At 48.3% G+C, this 19,614-nt stretch overlaps 1 protein-coding gene and 2 long non-coding RNA genes across 5 annotated transcripts in view; 2 read left to right on the top strand and 1 right to left on the bottom strand.

Moving 5' to 3' along the window:
• The window catches only part of PLXNA2 (plexin A2), a 222,847-nt gene that overhangs the window by 186,513 nt on the left and 16,720 nt on the right, over positions 1–19,614 (bottom strand). Inside the window, exons 2-3 of the mRNA XM_017888311.1 lie at positions 9,384–10,651; positions 2,941–3,123 (exon numbers count right to left, since the gene is read on the bottom strand). Of these exons, the coding sequence (XP_017743800.1) occupies positions 2,941–3,123; positions 9,384–10,616 (1,416 nt within the window). The 5' untranslated portion in view covers positions 10,617–10,651. The remainder of the gene's footprint in view (positions 1–2,940; positions 3,124–9,383; positions 10,652–19,614) is intronic.
• On the top strand, positions 24–9,368 carry LOC108539548 (uncharacterized). Its single transcript, XR_001888426.1, has 3 exons — positions 24–232; positions 2,201–2,319; positions 9,284–9,368. It is a non-coding gene; the product is annotated as an uncharacterized LOC108539548 (long non-coding RNA).
• LOC108539546 (uncharacterized) lies at positions 9,539–17,938 on the top strand. Of its 3 annotated transcripts, XR_001888425.1 has the most exons (4): positions 9,539–9,629; positions 14,075–14,427; positions 17,321–17,447; positions 17,583–17,938. It is a non-coding gene; the product is annotated as an uncharacterized LOC108539546 (long non-coding RNA). The 3 variants fall into 3 exon arrangements; XR_001888424.1 differs by having other exon boundaries at positions 14,075–14,270; positions 17,321–17,938; XR_001888423.1 differs by having other exon boundaries at positions 17,321–17,938.

The following is a 19,614-nucleotide window of genomic DNA, read 5'->3' as shown; positions in this document are numbered from 1 at the left end:
TTCCTTCCACTTGTTTGCAGCTCAGAAGGCAGTGGTCTTGTCTAGGGTGCTCTCTATGCATCTTGCAGACAGCGGTGTATAAGCAGCTATGTGACACAGCACATAAGAGCGCCCTGTGGTCCTATCGCTTCTAGCAAGTCTCTGCTTCCTCTAAACTTCCATACACAGGGACATCCTGTTTCTACAGGCCACAGTAGATGAGGGCTGGACAGCCTGACAGACGCCGGGAGAAGTGAGTAGTTCTGACGCACCCGCCTTCCCTTCCCTTTCCAAACTCTTAGCTATTTTTTTCTTTATTTTCCTTCCTGTGTTGAAAGAGCTATGGGGCCTGGACCATAGTAGGGTTTCCTGGGGACATTCCATAAATTCTTCATGGGTTATTTCTCTGGAGAGGGGTGGGAGCAAGTAAGTTGGTAGATGGGAGGCCAGCAGGGGCCTGGATATGAATGTCAAGTACCTCAAAGCAGCGTGGGTGGGAAAGAAGGGTGAGCTGCACAGAGGAGGAAGGAGGGGTATCATGAGCTCATAGAAACTGCCAAAGAAAGGCCAAGCAAAGAGTGAGAAGCAGCAGCCAACTCACAGGTCAGAACAAGCTGTGGGTAACCACGCCCCCAGCTTTGCCCTTGAACCTGCTGACTTGTCTCCACAGCAACTTGTCTGTCAGGGTTTCAATAAGGCCAGGAGAACTTGGCCAACTCAGGTGTGTGACTTGGAAAGATGCCAAGCAGCCCCTGGTGTGTGCTGTGCGCGATGCATGGAGATATGGGGAAAGGCAACCCAAGGTCCCTTTGTGTCTGGTTGGGTCCCTTTTCCTTTATTCACTTCTCATCCATCCATTCATTATACACTGATTCCTTAATTCACATCTAGATCTGAAGAGAGTGAAAGCACTAGCCCCTAGCTGACCTCTGTAGCAAGCCTGGACCTGAAGATCATTCTCGGTCTCCCTCCCTGGGCTCTAGAGCTGCTTCTTTAAGTAAAAATGGTGCCAAATTGGGTGTCAAGGCAAGAAGCAACTTGTCTTAGATCTCTACGCTTGGGCAAGTCAATTTTCTTCTCTGGACCTCAGTTTCCCTGTCAAATAATGAGAGTATTGGGCCAGGCACTCTCTAAGGTTCCTTAAAGAATGGTTCTGTTTTTCAAAGCAGTTTTGAAGCCTATCCCATGAGTGAACACTTGGTGAGGGGATTTAAGGGGAAGAAGGGAATAGTCCAAAAAGCATGACCCCTGCCTTTCATGGAACTTTCAAGAGAATCAAGGAGACAGAATGACACACATGACCTGGAGCAGTGACTGAAGGTCGGGGAAAGGTGCTCACACCAGCCTGTGTGGCTTCTGCTGGCCCTTAGAGAGCCTGTGTGCCATTTAGGAAAAGGTGGTCCCTATGGGCAGATGACTTAGAAAGAGAAGGCCCACTGGGCAGATGTTTATACCACAGGGTACATCATGTGACAGGGAGAGCTCAGGCTGGATTTCAACTCCCACTAGGCTCCTTAACACAATCCCCCTAGGCCAGGCACAATTTGCCCAACTGGATGTGGTGGCCCTGGCTGAGCAGGGAAGTAACCAGCTTCAGGGTTCCAAGCCAAACGGCTTCCTGGTAGAAGCCACTTTTAAACCTTAGCAGAATTTCACAGAGCAACTCCCCCCCTTCCCATTTTGGAAAAGCAAACACAAGGACCACATTCTTTCTCTCTTCCACGTGCTGAAAAGCCAAGCTAGGGTCTCTAGTCCCAGGCAGAGTGGAGGGCACAGAAGAGGAACATGTAGGAACTTCTACACAAGTGAGGAAATGGTTAAACGTCTTTGGTATCATGGGAACCAGAAGAAGCCTGGAGGGTTTAGCACTACTAGGTGAACCCAGACTAGTTCTTCTCACCTCCCCTGGCAGTAATTCAGAACAAGCAGAACATGGAAATTCTTCCCTGGGCTCACTCCAGGTTACCCTCCTTCCACATTTCCAAACAGCATCCCTCCCAAGGCTCTAAATGGATTATAAGGAAAGAGCTCCAGGGTGATGTCAACATCAAAGGGTGAGAGGCAGCGAGGTCTTGCATGTTCCTTGATCCACAGGTGCTGGGACTAGGGAAAGGTGGCAGGAGGGTAAGCTTGGGAAAAGGGGATTAGCTGAGACCGGAAAGAATGTGGCTGCTCTAATCCCATATAATGAACCAGATTGTGCACCCTCTCTGCACCCTAGGCACTAGACAAGCAGGCACAAGCTGTTGGCTTCAGCTTGCTGCACAAGAGGCCTCCCATGCTGCCAGCCCCAGACAGCCTGTGCCCTCCAGCTGGCAGAAGTGCCCAAGGAGACACAAGGTAAAATGTCTACTTCCACCTGGCAGCTCACATCTGGGTGGGGAGCTGGGAAGGGAAGAGACTGTGATTGCAGGAAAAGGAAAGACTGGAGAATGGCGTTTTCTTCAGGCATCATACACCATCAGAGAGCAGCACCCACCGTTTGCCCCAGGTCTTAGAATTGGGACCAATAATCTGCTTCAACCAACTTCTCTGAATTCAACAAAGACCAGTATAATCAACTTGACAGGTCCTAGGGAGGGATTTGTGATGTTGGAGATTTATAATGTACGTAACCAAAAATTTAGTTTTGCTTGATTTGGGAATGAAGAGCAATGTGTTTTTTTTTTTTTTTTTTTTTTTGCTTTTGCAGATGTATGTACCTTCTTCAAGTTTTTTCTTAAAGTTTGGGAAATATTGAAACATGCTTGCATTCCTTACATACCCAATGACTGAGGGCTGGAGGAAGCAGTTAGAAGCTAAGTCACAAAATTAACCCCTTCTTACCTCCCAATTTCACCTTCGTTCCCCAAGAAAATAAAGTTGCCTGTAGTTAAATCTCCACCAATAGCTACCTTCCAAGAGGGACTTTCTGCGGAGGAGCTGAATGTCATTGGGGCATCTGAGCTCATAGACTCTTACCTTTTTCAGCTTGCCACTCTTAGTCCCCACAAAAACCACGCTGTAGCCGTTGTAAACGTAGGAGGCCACAGAGGTCATGCGGTCCCGGCTGGTGGTGTACAGGGTCAGGCCCTCCACTGGAGTTGAGCCTCCCAGAGGCTGGTTGATGTCCAGTCCACAGAAGTTATCGTCGATGGGGACAGGCTGGAGGAAAGGGGAAGGAACTGGGGTGAGTAACAGTGGAGGCTTGGTGGAGTCTCTATATAACTCATATCCCCAACTTCCAGTCTTAGGACGCCAGGCCTCAGAGAGGCAGATGTGGGAGTTCAGGGGCCCTAACACATGCTGCAGACAAAATCTTCTCACCAGCTCACCCACAAATTCCATGTTGGTTCTTATGAAGCCAGACAAAAGAACAGGCAGTAACCTTCCACTCACCTGGAGTCACCTGCATCTACCTTTCTGCCAGGAGAACTAGGATCAATTTGTCAAGCTATTTATTTTAATGTCCCTCGGGACCATGGCATTCTGTGGGGATCTTTCTACTTCAGACAAGAGTTCCTTCAGTGCATAATCAGTCTAAAGGCAACATTACAGGATTTCTACCAGCCCAGAGAGGGTTTTTTGTTTGTTTCTTGGGCTGTAGGGTCTCCCTTTGGGCACAAGAAATTTTAGGCCATTCAACTATCCAGTTGTTCAATATTTACCAGCACCTCACTGGAGCCAACCATGGGAATTCTAGCTCCCTACTATCTTTCCATACTGGAAAGAGATCGGAAGTGTCATAATAATATTGGATAGTACCTTACACTTTGGAAAAGTTAATCTACATATGCCTCAATTTCTTCCTTTGGAATAATACCTGCTCACCTTTCTGATAGAACTGTGAAGGAACAAATGAAATAATGCATGCAAAAGATTTGTGTTAAGTTGTCCAGCTATTTCCACTATTGTGCATCATAGATCTTCAACAATGTTTGGGTAAATATAATAAAGAGAGAATTCTGGAGGTGGTGTCCTTTGTATTTCCAGCCTTTAAAGAGAGTGGTGGTGTGGCTCCATAATGTGTCTGTCAGGAGTGACCGGAGCACATTTGAAAGATCACCTTGAGCAAGTGAAAAAAAAAACTGACCAGGCATGGTGGCTCATGCCTGTAATCCCAGCACTTTAGGAGGCCGAGGCGGGTAGATCACGAGGTCAGGAGTTTGAGACCAGTCTGGCCAACATAGTGAAAACCTGTCTCTACCAAAAATACAAAAAATCAGCTGGGCGTGGTGGTGTGTGCCTGTAATCCCAGCTATTCGGGAGGCTGAGGCAGGAGAATTGCGTGCAACCCAGGAGGCGGAGGTTGCAGTGAGCTGAGATCGCGCCACTGCACTCCAGCCTGGGCGACAGACTCCGTCTCAAAAAGAAAAACAAAAAAAATTGCTGGAAAGAAAGTAGGAAGATCTTGATCCTATTCCCTGTTCTGCCACAAACTGGTTGTGAAAACTTGGACCAGTAGGGTCCTCCTGTAGGGCTGTTGAAGGTAATGTTAAATTGATGATTTCTAAGATCTCAAGATCTTAGGTCTCTCATCTAAAAAAGAATGAAAGACAAAGACTGTAATGCTTCCTGAGGCAGGGGCTGCTGAGGGGTTTGCATTCTGTATACAGTGCTCAGCACAGGGCTGGGCCAGCACGGATGCTCTGACATGCCCCAGTTAATGGCACAATGTGGAATCCTGTGGCAAAGGCTGCAGGATCTGGGCCAGAAAGAGCCCCGCGTCCTGTGGCAGCTGTTCCTTCTGGGTCTGCGAAGGCATCCCAGAGGAGGAAGGAAATGGCTGTCATAGGAATCATAGAAAGCAGCAGAGCAGCCTGCCCCCCTGCTCCCTTCAGCCTCCTCTCACCCTCACCAGGGAAGAGCAGGCTGACACATCATCACTCGTTGACAGCCTCATTTCTTTGGAATAATTGGTTTATAAGTTATGGCATGTGATTTTTTTTTTTTTTAAACCAAGGACTTCCCTTCCTTTCTCTTCTCAGTCCCAAAGGGAGCAGAGGCTCATTTTTTGTGGTTCCGTAGTGTTTTGTAGAGAGCTGCTGCTCCTGCTACTGGTAGGAATGATGGTGCTGCACTTGTGTGTGTATATTCTTCAGGAAAGAAAACAAATTTTTAGGTTAAGATGACTTTTGAACCTGGGATAATATGGAGCCTCGCAGAGCAGAAGGAATGAGTTTCTCAGAAAGGGAGTGAAGCTGTGGTGTGCTGAAGCCAGCTCACAGGGGATAACTGTGCATTAAGTGACATCCCATGATGCTTGAAATCAGCCAGGATAGGTGTATTTATACCATGGCAATTGGCAGGGGCTACAAACCAGAGCTTTCCTCTCCCTCCCCGGCCTGCATAGAGCCAGTTATTTAATATTTACCAGCACATCACTGGAGCCAACCATGGGAATTCTAGCTCCCTAGAAAGGCTGGTCAGAGTTATCAGCTACACATTTTACATTTTGTACTTCTCTTCCTCATCTCATCCCTACACTCCAGGCAGTTACTGCCCTGGCTAAGAAGAAAGTGATCCAGATTTTAGTCCTTTCTCTACTGAAACCAGCTGTGTGACCTTCATATGTCATGTACCCTGTCTCAGCCTCAGTTTTCTCATCTGTAAAGTAAAAGTATTGGACCAAGTAATTGTCAAGCTTCCTTTGAGCTCTAAAAGTCCTTAATTTCATGGCTTCCATTTCTTTCCCACTTTCTGCAGGGCTGGTAAGGCCACAGAGTCTGGGCACAGGCATAGCCCAAGTCAGCTTTTGAGAAATGATGCAGAAGCAAAAACCTAGTAATTCTGGATTTTGCTACCATCTTATTGATTCTAGAATCTCCAGAACTATTAAAAAAAAAAAAAAAAGATTTATTCTCAGCCTAAGCCCTTAGGATTGGCTAGAATTTCTTTTCTCTTCAAGTTCTTTTTCAATATATTGTCAGATATTTCCAAACACCTGATGTGCCTTTACTTTTGCTCCAATGGTTGAGAGCTTGGTGTATGGCTTTCCTTGGAAACAGAAGGGCTACATAGAAAGAGCCTGGACTAAGAAGTAATATAGACCAACTAAATTCAAATCCCCACTTTATCACTTATAGCTGTGGAGATCTGAGCAACTTGCTTAGTCGTTGTGGGCCTTTGTTTTTTTTTATCTGTAAAATGGGGATGATAACTCTTGCTTTATGGGGTCATTGTGAGGAGCAAGTGAGATAACACTTAAATTGCCAAGCTTAGCCTTTAGGACATAGCTGCTATTCAATGAGTGATAGACCCCTTCTTCCTCCCTTTTCTGGGATCAGAGCTCAAATTTTTGATCTGAGATTTCCATGTTATTCCAGTCATGTTAAAATCAAGCTCTGTGACCACAGCTTCTTTCATTTATCCTTATTCCCCTCTAAGGCCACCAAAATATTTCTGGGTCCCCGGGTCTTGGTCCTTTGGACTGTAGGGATCTTTAAGGGGCCATTCCTCTTGCAGCCCCTGCACCAGAAGGGTGTGGTACTGAAGGGGTGGAGGCAAGGGGCTCTCCACTCTAAGGTCCCGGCCCCACTCACTGTCACCTCTCTCCCAGTGCCTTTCCTGTCCTTTTGTAACTAGCCCAGGCTTGTCTCTCTGCGCTGGAGCAGAGAAGAGTGTCATCTTCCTCTTTCCTCTTGCTCAGAAGCAGGCAGGAATCAGCAGTTTCCTCCTGACAAGGCCCCCACTGGGTTATGGGAACTAGGCTGGACTCTGCAAGCGTTTAACCCTTACAGAGGGTTACATTTCCTCTCCACTTCTCCCCATTAGTTAAGGCCAGTGGCCATATAATTTTGGTGTTAAAAAAACAAAACAAAACAAAAAACTAGAGACTATCTAGTCCAGCTTCCTCATTTTACAACAGTAAGATAACTAAGAAAATACCTGGCTCTTTACTACTGTGATTAATATTCATAATCATAGCTGCCCATTTATTGAATGCTTATTATGTTCCAGGTATTGTGCTAAGCACTTTACATAAATTTTCCATTTGATCCTCATACTAACCATCAAAAGAAGATAATATTATCTCTATTTTAAAGATGAAAAACTTACAGCTCAGATCAGGTACATAACTTGCCAAAGTCACACAAGTAGTAACTGGTAGGACTGATTTTTAATCCCCATCTGTTTTACTTCAAAGCCTTAACCACGACTCTTCTACCATACCAAGCAAATGATGACAGGAATAGAAGCGTAGCCTTGGAATGTTTTCTTGCTTCAAGTACTAGTGTTTGGTCCCAATGGCAGGCACCTTTAATTTAGAGTACTCAGAAGGTAGCCATATGGGCCCCTTGGTCTCATATATTTTTTTCTAGGCTGCAGATCCAGAGCCCTCAGCACTGTGTATAGGAAACCTACTTTTGCACTTCTCACACTCCCTGTTAACTCCCTGTGTAATGATAAACCTAACATTTCCAGGCATGGTGCTAATCTCTCCATGTATTATCTCATCTGATCATCCCATGAGCTAGGCATTCTCATTCCCATCTCACAGATGAGAACATAGAGATGATAAGGTGCTTCTGAAGAAGGGAGGAAGAAACACAGACGGAATTTGAAGCCTGGCTTTTGTCTCAGAAGCTCAAACTCTTAGCCACTACATTATGTTGCCAGCTGTCTCTCTCTCTCTCTCTCTCTCTCTCTCTCTCTCTCTCTCTCTGTCTCTCTCTCTCTGTGTGTCTCTCTCTCCTACTAGATTTTAAGATCTGTCAGATTAGTGATCACGTCTTTCTTTTTCTTTTTTTTTCTGAGACAGGGTCTCACTCTGTCACTCAGGCTGGAGTATAGTAGCGCGATCTTGGCTCACTGCAACCTCCACCTCCCATGCTCAGGCTTCCAGAGTAGCTGGGACTACAGGTGCACATCACCACACCCGGCTAATTTTTGGATTTTTTGTAGAGACGGAGTTTTTTCATGTTGCCTAGGCTGGTATCGAACTCCTGAGCTCAAGCAATCTGCCTGCCTTAGCCTCCCAAAGTGCTGGGATTACAGATGTGAGCCACCGTGCCCAGCCAATCATGTCTTTTTATGTTTGCATCCCCAGTGCCTAGTACAGTGCCAGGCATTCAGAAGATCTTCAATACTATTTGTAAATGAATGGAGGGATGGGTAGATGGATGATGGTGGATGAATAAAGAGAGGGATGAATGGATAGATGGAGGGCTAGAGAGACAAATGGATGACGGATAGATAAAGATAGAGGCATAAATTAAGGGAGAAAAAAAGAAGGGTGCATGGATAAAGAGATAGGTGGATGAAGGGATGGAGGAAAGAATGAAGGGAAGGATCAGGGACAGATGAATGGAGGGATGGGTAAATGGCTGAATAGATGGATGGATGGATGGATGGATGGATAGAGAGATGCATGGGGGAGAGAGCTAAGGAGGAGGGAGGAATAGATGGATAGGAGAATAAAAGGAGGGAAGGAAAGGGGATGAACGGAGGAGAGATGGGTGGATAAATGAATGGATGGTTGGATGGCTGGATAAATGATGGAAGGAAGAGTGGATCGTGAATACTTTGATGATAGCACCATGAGCCTCTGACAGGGCAGTGCTTGCCACTGATTTTCTTGTCTCTGCTTTCCTCAGGTCTGGATTCTCAGCTTTTCATCCCCTCCTCTTTTGCCTTTGTCCACACTCTTGATTCTTCTCCAGTTTTCCATCAATTGGTCAAGTCAGACTCCTTTCCCTCTCCTCTGACTTAGATTTCCGATCTCCACTTGACCCCCTCACTGGGAACCACAATGGTCTATGGCTCTGTGTGTACATGACCTGGTGCCCATTACTTCTGATAGACCCAATCACCTGCTGCTCTTTCTCTCATATACTCTGATCTGGCTGCAGTGGCCTCCTTATTGTTCCTCTGACACTCCAGGCATGCCCTGAATTCTTTGCACATTCTCCTCACCCTTTCTCTCTCTCTGGAATGCTTTCTCTGGACACCTGCATGACTCCCTTTCTTCTCATCCTCAGTCTTTGCTTAGACACCACTTTCTCAGTGAGTCAGTCCTGTCAACTACTGCCTCTTCCCCTTCACTGTTTATTTTTCTCTATAGCCATTATCCCCATTTGGCAAACTAACATATATTATGTGTTCATTTGTCTCACGCAACTAGCATATAATCTCCCTGAGGGCAGTGAGCTTTGTAGGGCTATATGGTTCACAGCTGAAGCCTGAAGCATTTACAGTAGCACCTGGTGTGATATAGGCACTCAATACATATATTTGAAATGATAACGAATCAACACACGTATCCCAAGTATCTGGTGTACATAAGACCCTGATAACCTGAGTCTGAAAACCTCTTTCATTTCAGGCCTGTGGTGGTGTGGGAGCAGGTGTGCCCCAGGGCATGGACAGGAAGGTTGGAACCTGTGTCACGGAGCAGGAGCAGAGCGAGGTGCGTGCCTCCTTACCGCTTTGGTGCACTGGACGTCCTTCCCCAGCAGCCAGTTGAGCTCCAGGTTGCCCTCGCCCTGGTAGCAGGACTGCAGGCGCTCCTTGATCTGCAAGTTGATGGCCCGGATGGGGAAGGCACACAGGGCAGAGTCATCGGGCGGGTGGTGATACTGCTTCTGCCCTTTGGAGAAGATGGCGAAGAGTACATCATCCTGGCTGGTGATATTGAAGGCCTGGGCCAGCGAGTCCCCAGGCTTGGCCAGGTAAGCAGCCTGCAGGAGGCGGTATTCCACCCCGGCCCGGGTGCAGCCGAAGGGCAGGGACACATATGAGTGGAACTTGGGGTCATCCTTGCAAAGCCGCACGATGCGTGAGGTGTAGAAGAGGTCTCCAGCGGAGTTGATGGCCACACCCTCGGGGGTCTCGGGCTGGACAGTGAGAAAGTAGACAAAGCCCCCACTAGCAAAGCCATAGATGTAGAAGATGTCAAAGTGGGAGACCAGAGCCAGGGTGTCTGAAGGGATCTTGATGAGGGAGGAGACGAAATCGCTGTGTAGCTCATAGTCGAGCATGGCTGAGGACTCAGGGTCTCGGGGCAGCTTCCGGCTGGACAGGGTTGGGAAGTAATCCTGCTTCCCATCAACGGCTGTGCCGATGAAGAGCTTGCCGTCCTCACCCTCGGAGCGCACAATCACCCCATACATGGTGCCCGTCTTGTTGACGCTGGACAGGTAGTGCTCCTTCTTGTGGGACGGCTCCACCAGGATGAAGAGGTCATCCAGCCGCAGCAGCTTGCAGACCCCCTGGTAGAGGCTCCCACAGGCCAGCAGGCGGTTCTCAGAGTAGTCAATGATGAGCAGCTTGTTGACATTGTTGGTGAGGGTGAGCACTTCGCTGCAGGGCTGCACGATGAGGGGTGGGTAACAAGACTTGTTGTCCTCTTCTGGCCCTGTCTTATGAGCCACCTGGATGGTCAGGTTGCCCGTCAGCTTGTAGACCCGGTTGATGGCCCCCACGTAGACGGCCCCCGTCCCTCGGTGGACGGTCAAGTGGTTGAAGGTCCAGTCACGATTCTCAGAGTGGAAGGTGCTGAACTGAGGCATGCCAGCTGCTGTGGGGGCCAGCAGCACCCAGACCACTGAGAGCAGGACCACAGAGCGGCTGTCCACCTCCGGGGCCCGGGGCCAGGGCCGCGTCTGTTCCATGCTGAGAGGGACGGCGGTGAGGAGACGGCTCCTGTGTGTGCTCATCTGCTCCACCTTCCCTGGTTGGCCCTCACATGATTCTGCAAAATACAAGGCAGAGTGGTCAGACCAAAAATAAGTTCTAGGAGGAGCGAAGAGGCTGGCCTGACCCAGGGTCCCCATCCTGGTTTAGCTCTGTGAGTCTCTTTCTTCTGAATTTTGGTTTTTCTATTTTTAACATACTTTCTCCCTCTTAGGGATGTTCAGGGAATCCTGTTATCTATTTTGGTCTCTAGCCTTTATGCTATAGAATACTTGCTTTTTAAAAAAATTTTATTTTACAAAGCATCTCTATTTCTGGCCTCTGAAGCCATCGTTTTCATTTCTCAGAGAGGTTAAAAGGCTGTTGAAGTTCACCCCGCCAGTCAATCCCATGTCAGGACTAAAGCCAGTCTTCCCCACCCAACCGGCACGTCTTATCCCAGTCCAGTGGAAATCGCTCCTGTTTTTTGAAAGCTTGTTAGGCAGGCCCTCCCCCAGGCTCTCCAGGTCAACTGCTCCCAGAGTCTGATATTGTGCACAAAATTCCTTCCTATTTTAGACTTCCATCACCTCACTCCACTGCATCTCTTTACTTTCTCAAACTCTGTTGTCCACAGAGAGGTGAGGAGCTGGTCACCCTGAGTGAGAGTGCCCCTCTCTGACCTCAGCCCTTTCTTCTCCAGCAAGAAGAACCCCGATCACTAGCTGTTAGAACTTGCCAGGAAAGGGAAACATGTTGTAGCCAACAAGACTGGGATTCCCACATGTGCCATTCCGGAGCCTGAAAAGCCCTTGGGAGACAGGCAGATCTCCTGAGATCCCCCCATCCTTCTCAAGGTGGACACCCAGCTGCTGCCAGGCAGCCAGGTCCTCGGGAAATTGCTTCAACCTCTGCCTCTCTGCAGGCAGAGCACATGGGGAGCCAGGACACATAGAGAACCAGTCTCCTTGCTAGGGAGTACTGGCTAGCTGAGTCCAGCTTCAGCCACCGGGGGCAGGGGTACCAGGTTTGGGAGAATGTGAGGAGCAGCAAAGGGTGGTGAAGTGAGGTTCAGTCTCATTTCAGGCACTGCTGGGGCCTCCTGACTGTTTCAGCATCCATGAAATGACCTGTGGACTGTAGTGGGCCGTGCTCAAAGCCCAGTCTCTAACCCTGACTCCTTTACACTTCCCCCTGCCTCCTGACTCCTAGGCTTTAAGGCTCCTCCACTTCCAGAGCCTTGGCGCTTACTCTTCCCTGTTCGAAGGAAGCTGCCCAGAGAGGCAAGGTGGGGCTCCTGAGGACAGCCTGTAGCCAGGGCCAGTCTGGGCCAGGGGCAGGAAGTCAGAGAGGAGAGCCTGGAGGTCAGTGAGCAGGACCTGGAGGTCAGAGATCAGGGCCTGTTCCATCACTATCACGGTACTGTCCTGACTTATGGAGAGGGACAGTGGGAAGTGACTGCGGCACCAGGAGGAGAAGGCAGCAAGCTGTCGCGCAGAGAAAGCTTTTCTCATCTGGACAGATCATCCAGCAACCTTCTCAGGCAAGTTCAGACAGAACTCTGGGCACATAAGGTGGCAGGGATGGAAACATCTGAAGGATGGAGAATTTGCTCCAAGGCAGCTTAGGAGAGGCCTTTCTCCCTCAACTCCCCATTCTGGCTGGATGGGGTTATAATTAGAACAGGCACCACTTAGAGAATCCCCTAGAGTTTCTTTAGGAATGACCCTTACTCTTGTTCAGCTCCTCGGCCTGGCAGCCACCATGGTGCTACAGTAGGTCCCACCTGACTCCCTCTTCCAACCTGACTCCCCCGGAGTGTTTGGGGTGACTCATGAGGCCCTGGGCTTCCTTGGAAAGGGGAAGGCAACAGGGATCTGAGATTCAGGTTGACCTCAGTTACTCTGACACAGCCCTTCCGGCCCCAGGCGCACACCGGCAAAGCCTCCCAACAGACAGAGCTTTCAGTTTGGAAACCAGAGGTTATTTTTAGCTATGTCCTGAGGCCGGTAGCAGGACGTGAATTCCTGAAGAGGAGCTGTGGAAAGGAAATAACAGAATCCTTAAATTCTCCAGCTGGATGGGGAATTGCAATAGGCCATTCTCTGCACACCCTTGTCTTTGTCTCTGGGAAGAAAAGCTCCTTGGGTTCCAGGTGGAGAGCGGTTCCTCCTTGAGGAGCCGCGAGGGAAGGAAGGGGGTCCTGGTAGCAGAGATAACATGGAAGGACACGGTATATAGTTAAGATCAGTCACCTCAACTCCCTGCTTGGTACCCTCGCAAGACACAGTTTGAATAGTGAGTGGCTTTTGTTGTTGTTAGACAGAATTCGGCAACAAATTTGGGATTCGGGGCAAGTCAAGTCTCATGTCCCTTTCTGGTAGAATGGGAATAACTACAGTATGTACCTTTCAAGTTGTCGTGACAGTAAATGAGACAATATAGAGACCAACCTCTTAGCATGGTTGCAGGCAGACAGTGAGCACTTAACTTGTGTTAGTTTTTGTTATTATTATTATTATTATTACTATTGAGATGGAGTCTTGCTCTATCACCCAGGCTGGAGTGCAGTGGTGTGATCTCGGCTCATTGAGGCCTCTGCCTCCCTGGTTCAAGAGATTCTCCTGCCTCAGCCTCCAGAGTAGATGGGACTACAGGCACGTGCTACCACGCCTGGCTAATTTGTGTGTGTGTGTGTGTGTGTGTGTGTGTGTGTGTGTGTGTTTAGTAGAGACAGGGTTTCACCATGTTGGTCACACTGCTCTCAATCTCCTTACCTCGTGATCCACCCGCCTCGGCCTCCCAAAGTGCTCGGATTACAGGTGTGAGCTCCCGCACCTGGCCTGTTATTATCTTTGAAGACTCCACAGGAGATGGCACTGCAGAAATCCCACCATAGCCCTTGACTTCTCTTTTTGCTTATATTCTTCCTGTCCCATTCACAATGAGATGAACATTGTGGGTGGGCCTTTGAAATCTAGGCCTCCCCGACCCAGTGACAGAGTTGGGAAGTCTGGAAGTATGTGACAAGCGGAAAGAAATAGATCTAAGGTGATCTTCTCATCATACTACTGCACAAGTCCCAATGTAGCCTCTCTGCAGACTGCAGGAAGGCTGGTGGAAACACAGGATCCTGAGAGTTAGACTGAGAATGAAAAAACTTTCCTGATGTCTATAAGGCATGAGGTCACAGGGCAGGAAGAAAGGTGGGAGTCTCAGGAACCCTGGGTTCACATTCTGCCTGTGTGACTCATGAATTATAGTGTCACTCACTTTAGACGAGTCTAGCATTTCCATGAGCCTATTTTTTGATCTTAAAACAAAAGGTACTTGAATGAGTCAACCTATAAGATTTCTTTTTTCAGATAAAATGCTACTTTGAAGCTTGGTTCCTTCAGTTCCCAGAGTCTGTGATTCCAATAGCAACTGAGGTTTTTCACTCCAACTTGGAGACGTTGATTAGGCCAGGAGCTTTTTTATTTTTTTATTTTTTATTTTTCAGGCCAGGAGTTCTAAACAGACCACTCCAGCTGGGCTATTTTCCTCTCACCCTCAATCAACATCTGCTTCGGGATAAGCCGCTCCTGGTAACCAGTCAAGTGAATTCATCTCACAGGGCTCAGGGACCGCCCACCTGGGAACAGCTGTCATTGGACACTGGAGTCAAGAGGAGGCACAGTCTCCTGCAGTGAAAGGAGGTTTGCACCCCACCTTGGGAGTGTGGCCTTCATAAAGACAGCTGACTTCAAGGGCACATTGAGAGCCTTCATCTTTCTATGCCAAATTGATGTGACTAAGTAGCTGTTCCAAGCAGAGCCCAGTGGGCAAAGACCAGGCTTCCTATCCACATTCTGAGTAAGGAGGGAGGGAGCCCACCTTTGTGCCTCTGGTGAGAGGCAGTGTGATATAATAGTTAAATGCATGAGCTCTGAACATAGGTGCCTGGATACAAATGGAGCCTATAGCTGTGTACACTTGGTCAAGGTACTTAGCCATTCTATGATGTTATCTAACTATCCATATAAAAGAGGGTTAGTACTAGTAGCTACCTCATAGTATTATTACAATGAAATCAGTTAATACATATCAAGCACTTAGAACAGTTCCTGGCCATCTTAAGTGTTCAAGATACATTAGCCTTTGTTATTAGCAATTTATTTGTCATTATTTCCAGCTCCTCACCTCCATCCATCCCATCATCTGTCGTAGAATGAATTTCCCATCCTCAGTTTGGTAGACACCGGTAAACAAACATGTCTATGACTTTGCATACCAAGTAGCACTTCCTCCTATCCCCAATTTTCTGCTAGTGTCAACCTCAGGAGGTTTCTCTTAATAATAATGCTTTCTTCTTTCTGTCACATCCCTCTCTGTCTAGTGCATGAAGTCACTTGTCACATGCATTCTCAAGAGCCAAAAGTTGCCTAGTCTCTGTTCTACCAGTTTCCCTCTCTCCTACTCCAAGTATCAAACCAGGGAATGCTGCTCTGGGACTCTTGCCCAAACAACAGAGTCTCCCAGGACATGTAACTCAGAGCGTTCCTGATGCCAAGGAGAGGCCACGCTTGCCTCTCTGGGAAGCAAGTGCCACTGAATATTTTATGTGGAGGGCCTGATGACACCATCTCCCCAATCAGGATTCAGGAGGCAGGTGTTAGTGACAGCTAGTGAAGGCATCTGATACCATCCTGATCAGCTGCTGCAGGCGTCAGTGGCAAAGCAGAGAAGAAATGACAACCAGGCGTTTCCAGTTCAGCTCAGTGGAGGATTCTCTCCTCCCTGCTACCCTCTCCTATTGCTCTTTTCAGGAGATCTGGGTGCACATGCCTCTATGTTTCCACTTGGCTTCCCCTTATAGCAAAAGGAGCTGGTGGAAAGAGAATTTAGATTCGAAATACGATTTTGCTAAATTGAGTCAAAGTTCATGTTAGTAGCTCTCATACCCGTGGGCCCATCTGTAGCTCCACCATTGCCACTAACTCCATTCCTAACAACCCTGTCATCAACATCATCATCACCTCCAGCACCATCCTGGAGCTGATAGTTTTCATAACAATAACAGCAAAGGGTGCCTACTATTACTGCTGCACCTACTAAGGGGCTCACGCACCCTGAGGAGCCAGATGGTGGTAGGGAAAAGATGAGCATGAAAATGAGGGCTGTGAATTCAGGGAAGTTAGCAGCTGTTCGGGGAAGTCACTTAGCCTCCTTCGTTTCCCATGGTGGAGAGGAGTCCGTCTTCTCCTTCAGCTCTTCCTTCTAATGAGTAGTGCCTTTAAAGCAGGAACTTTGGATGAATGCTGAGGGAGATTATAAGATTATTGCAACGCACTAGTTTTTTTTTTTTTTAATATGAAAGACACCACAGCCCACAGAAAGGAAACAAATTGACCAGGGCGACTCAAAATGAGTCAGAAACAGGCTGTAGTCAGAACCCAGACCTCGTGACAAAAAGGCAGACGCTTCCTCTGTTGTAGGTGGAAGGGTCCTGGGAGTTAGTTACGTTTTGCCTTCAGGCTGTCCTGTTTTGGGGAAAGTAGATGCCTTTGATGGTAGCCCCATGATATGCAGAAGTGAGTGTGGCATTGGGCCTGGACAACGAGGTGGTGCTCAGGGCAGATTCAAAGAGGGTAGATTAAGGGGCAGAACGAATGAAGGACACATGACTGAATGGCTCCTTTGCCCCTCGGGGAGAATGATTGCTTCTGTCCTCCTGTAGGCCCAGGCAGGCCCAGGCAAATGTCACACTGAGGACCATCACCTCTGCTGCAACTTGGGGGCTACGGTGTCCTGTGCCACAACCCCACAGATAGGTCAGATTTAGTCTATGCACAGAAAGCTCCTTCTTCCCAAAGAGTTAGAGCTACAGCAGAAGGGACTAAAGTTAGATATTAAGGGTGACATTCTGTCTAGAGAGGATCTCCAGAGCATCCTGCCAAGGAGATTGTGAAATTTTCTGATGTCGAATTTTCCTGGAAGCTGCCTAGGAATAAGTTTACCTAGAGGCAGGGAATTGGTCCCAATGGTCTCAGAAGGCTCCTTTTGGTTTAAGATTTCTATGAGAATAAAATGGTCTAAATGTGAGAGTCTGAGGCCCCATCTTGTCCCTGTGGGTGGAATGCTACTCAAGGACCTGTCTTCATATCCCTTGTGCAGCTGTATGTGCAAGCATTCTGAGCATCGCTCTGCCTAACACCGACCTTAGAGGTAGTCCAGGCACGTTGGGTAGCACAAGGTGAGCGAGAGGGCGAACGCGAAAGCCCGGGTAATGCCGACGGCTGAAAGGCCTCAATTAGAGTGAAAGGAGTTATCTGGTATTTAAATAATTATTAGAGTGAAGGAATAATCATGGGTTTGAGCTGATTTTTTTCCCCACTGTCACCCTGATGGCGTCTATAATATTATTATTCAAATGCCCATGATTCTCATTGAGAACCAAGAGAGGAGAGAGTGGGGGTGAGGGGGTGGGGAACAGGGAGAGGGTGGGGAGAGAGACTCATTTAATCTCCATGTGACAGGGCTGCAGGAGGTACGATTAGTCTTTTTCTTATTTCAGCTGTCACTCATGCACAGACACTGAAGATTGTTATTAGCGTATTTTATGCACGCGATTTAAAGGGAAAAGGGGGAGAGGGGTGAGGAGAGAAAGAATTTCCTACGGAAAATAACGGGACCAAAGGAACAATTTAGATGTCACTTCTGTACCAGCTGCATTTGCTTCATTAATCAAATGTCATTTTTTCCCTAGACTCTGTGCGGTTATGTGAAGCGAAGTGGCTATACCTTGCCCCAGAGTGAAGAAGGAAGGTGAGAGGAGAGAGTGGAGGAAAACAGATCTCTGTCTGCATGCACCCTTGGCAGCCTTCTCTGAGAAGGTGACACAGATGGCAGTATGGCCCCTCTAGGAGGTGTCAAGACAAATTTGGGTGACATTTTCTACCCAGTCACCCTCTCTTACTGTAAGAAGGTGGATCTCCTGTTTGTCTTCATAGATGCGATTCCTTTCACAGGTGGGATAAACTACATCCACACTCCAATAATCAAGGAGTAGGAGATGGAAATTTGGGCACGCTCTCACAGTCCCAATCAGTAAAGAGGAAAGAACCCATGCCCGAGGCGGTGGGGCAGCAGGGACTGTGAGAAGGGGGCTGTGTGTGGCTCTCAGCTTTGGACAAGGCCCTTGGATCTTACATACGTGCGTGACAGTGAGGGACCATCCATCTCTGCAATGGGGGACAGAGGCAGGGTAATGAGGCACAAGTGCAGGGGCTGGGTATTAGCAAGAAAGCAGGGGATTGAGTTAAAGGCTGAATTGTGTCCCCTGAAAATTCCTGTGTTGAAGCCTAACCCTAAGTACCTCAAAATGTGTGAGACAGTATCTTGTTACTGTTGTTTTGGTTTGGATTTTTTGAGATGGGGTCTCGCTCTGTCTCCCAGGCTGGAGTGCAGTGGCATGATCTCAGCTCCCTGAAGCCTCCACCTCCCGGACTCAAACCATCCTCCCACATCAGCGTTAAGAACCACAGGGATCTGCAGGGCCACAGGCACATGGCTATGCCTGGTTAATTTTTATTTATTTATTTTTTTTTTGGTGGAGATGAGGTTTCACCATGCTGGCCAGGCTGGTCTTGAACTCCTGGACTCAAGCGATCCTCTAGCCTCGGCCTCCCAAAGTGCTGGGATTACAGGCGTGAGCCACGGCGCCAGTCCCTGAGACAGGGTCTCTATAGAGGTAATCAGGTTAAGATGAGGTCACTAGGGTAGGCTCTAATTCAGTATGATCTGGTGTCCTTATAAAAAGGGGGAAATGTGGAGCCTGAGACAGACACCCACAGAGGCCAGCTGATGTAAAGAGACATCCACATCCTCATCTGACCATCTACAAGCTCAGAAAGTGAGGTCTGGAACAGCTCCTTCCCTCACAGCCATCAGAAGGAATCAACTCTGCCAACATCCTCATATCCTCATCTCGGACTTCCCAGTTTCCGAACTTGGAGAAAATGAATTTCTGTTGCTTAAGCCACCTGGTCTGTGATGCTTTGTTACAGCAACCCTGGCAAACTAATACAGCAGCGGGGAGAAAGGCAATCAAACTTCATGGTTCAGGAATTGTTCTTTTAAAGAAGAGGGGTGTGGGTGTGCATGCACATGCAGACTTGCAGAGATGGGGGGGTATCAACAGTCAGGAGCTGCTGACTCCTGCTGCCTTCACCCAGTCCAGAAAACAGTAGCTCAGAGAACTCACTTGCTCTGCCCCTGACAGCTTCGGGATGAGAATTAGGATGTGCTGATTTCTGCTTTTCCTGCAGGGTGGACCCTACCCTTTCTTTTTCTTTTTTTTTTTTTTCTTTTCGGTTTTCCTACCCAGAAGAGTGAATCTACCACTTACCAGACCCCAAGGAGAGATCTCCCCTTCTCCCACCCCGGCTCCTCCTCCAGGCACAGGCCCTGTCCTGGGACCACTGCTTTTAACGTCAGGGAGAGATTTCTGTTGTTTTTTTTTTCCCCAGGTCTCCCAGTAGGCTCTGATCGAGCCCTGGAAACCACACCAGCTCTCCCAGGGCCTTAGCAAAACAGGCAGTGTTTGTCCTCTCCACTCACAGGCTATAAAAGTTTGGAGTTGTATCCCTGAATTATGAAGGGTTCCAAGATGTGCACTCATCTGAGGGACTGGCGGGGGCTCTGTTTCTTTCTGGGACACTGGCTGAGCTGGCTTTGCAAAGTCAAAACAAGATTCATTACCCTGGGGCTGGGAGCAGGGAGATACACCGCCTGACCCTGCAGACCTGCCCCATATGTCATGGGCCTGTCAGAAATCTCCCAGAATTCCCTTTATTATTCTAAAGGTCGCCACCCGGGCAGAGCTGAGAGAGCCGCATGGTATAAACCAAACTACAAGAGCAATCAATTTCAAGCAGCTGCCTTCCCTGCCACCCCATCCCCTGCTCCCCCTTCCTTAGGCTCTGCCCTCTTCAACCCCCTTTGGGGGAGGGTCAGGAAGGAGCCCTGCTTTGCCATGGCCACCTCCCCACTGGGTCAGAA

The sequence above is a fragment of the Rhinopithecus bieti genome, unplaced genomic scaffold (genome assembly GCF_001698545.2).
Source record: "Rhinopithecus bieti isolate Rb0 unplaced genomic scaffold, ASM169854v2 scaffold_15813, whole genome shotgun sequence".
In the NCBI taxonomy this organism is placed as follows: domain Eukaryota; kingdom Metazoa; phylum Chordata; class Mammalia; order Primates; family Cercopithecidae; genus Rhinopithecus; species Rhinopithecus bieti.
Note: the sequence above shows the minus strand (reverse complement) of the source record. Positions and strands in the feature narration are given on the sequence as shown.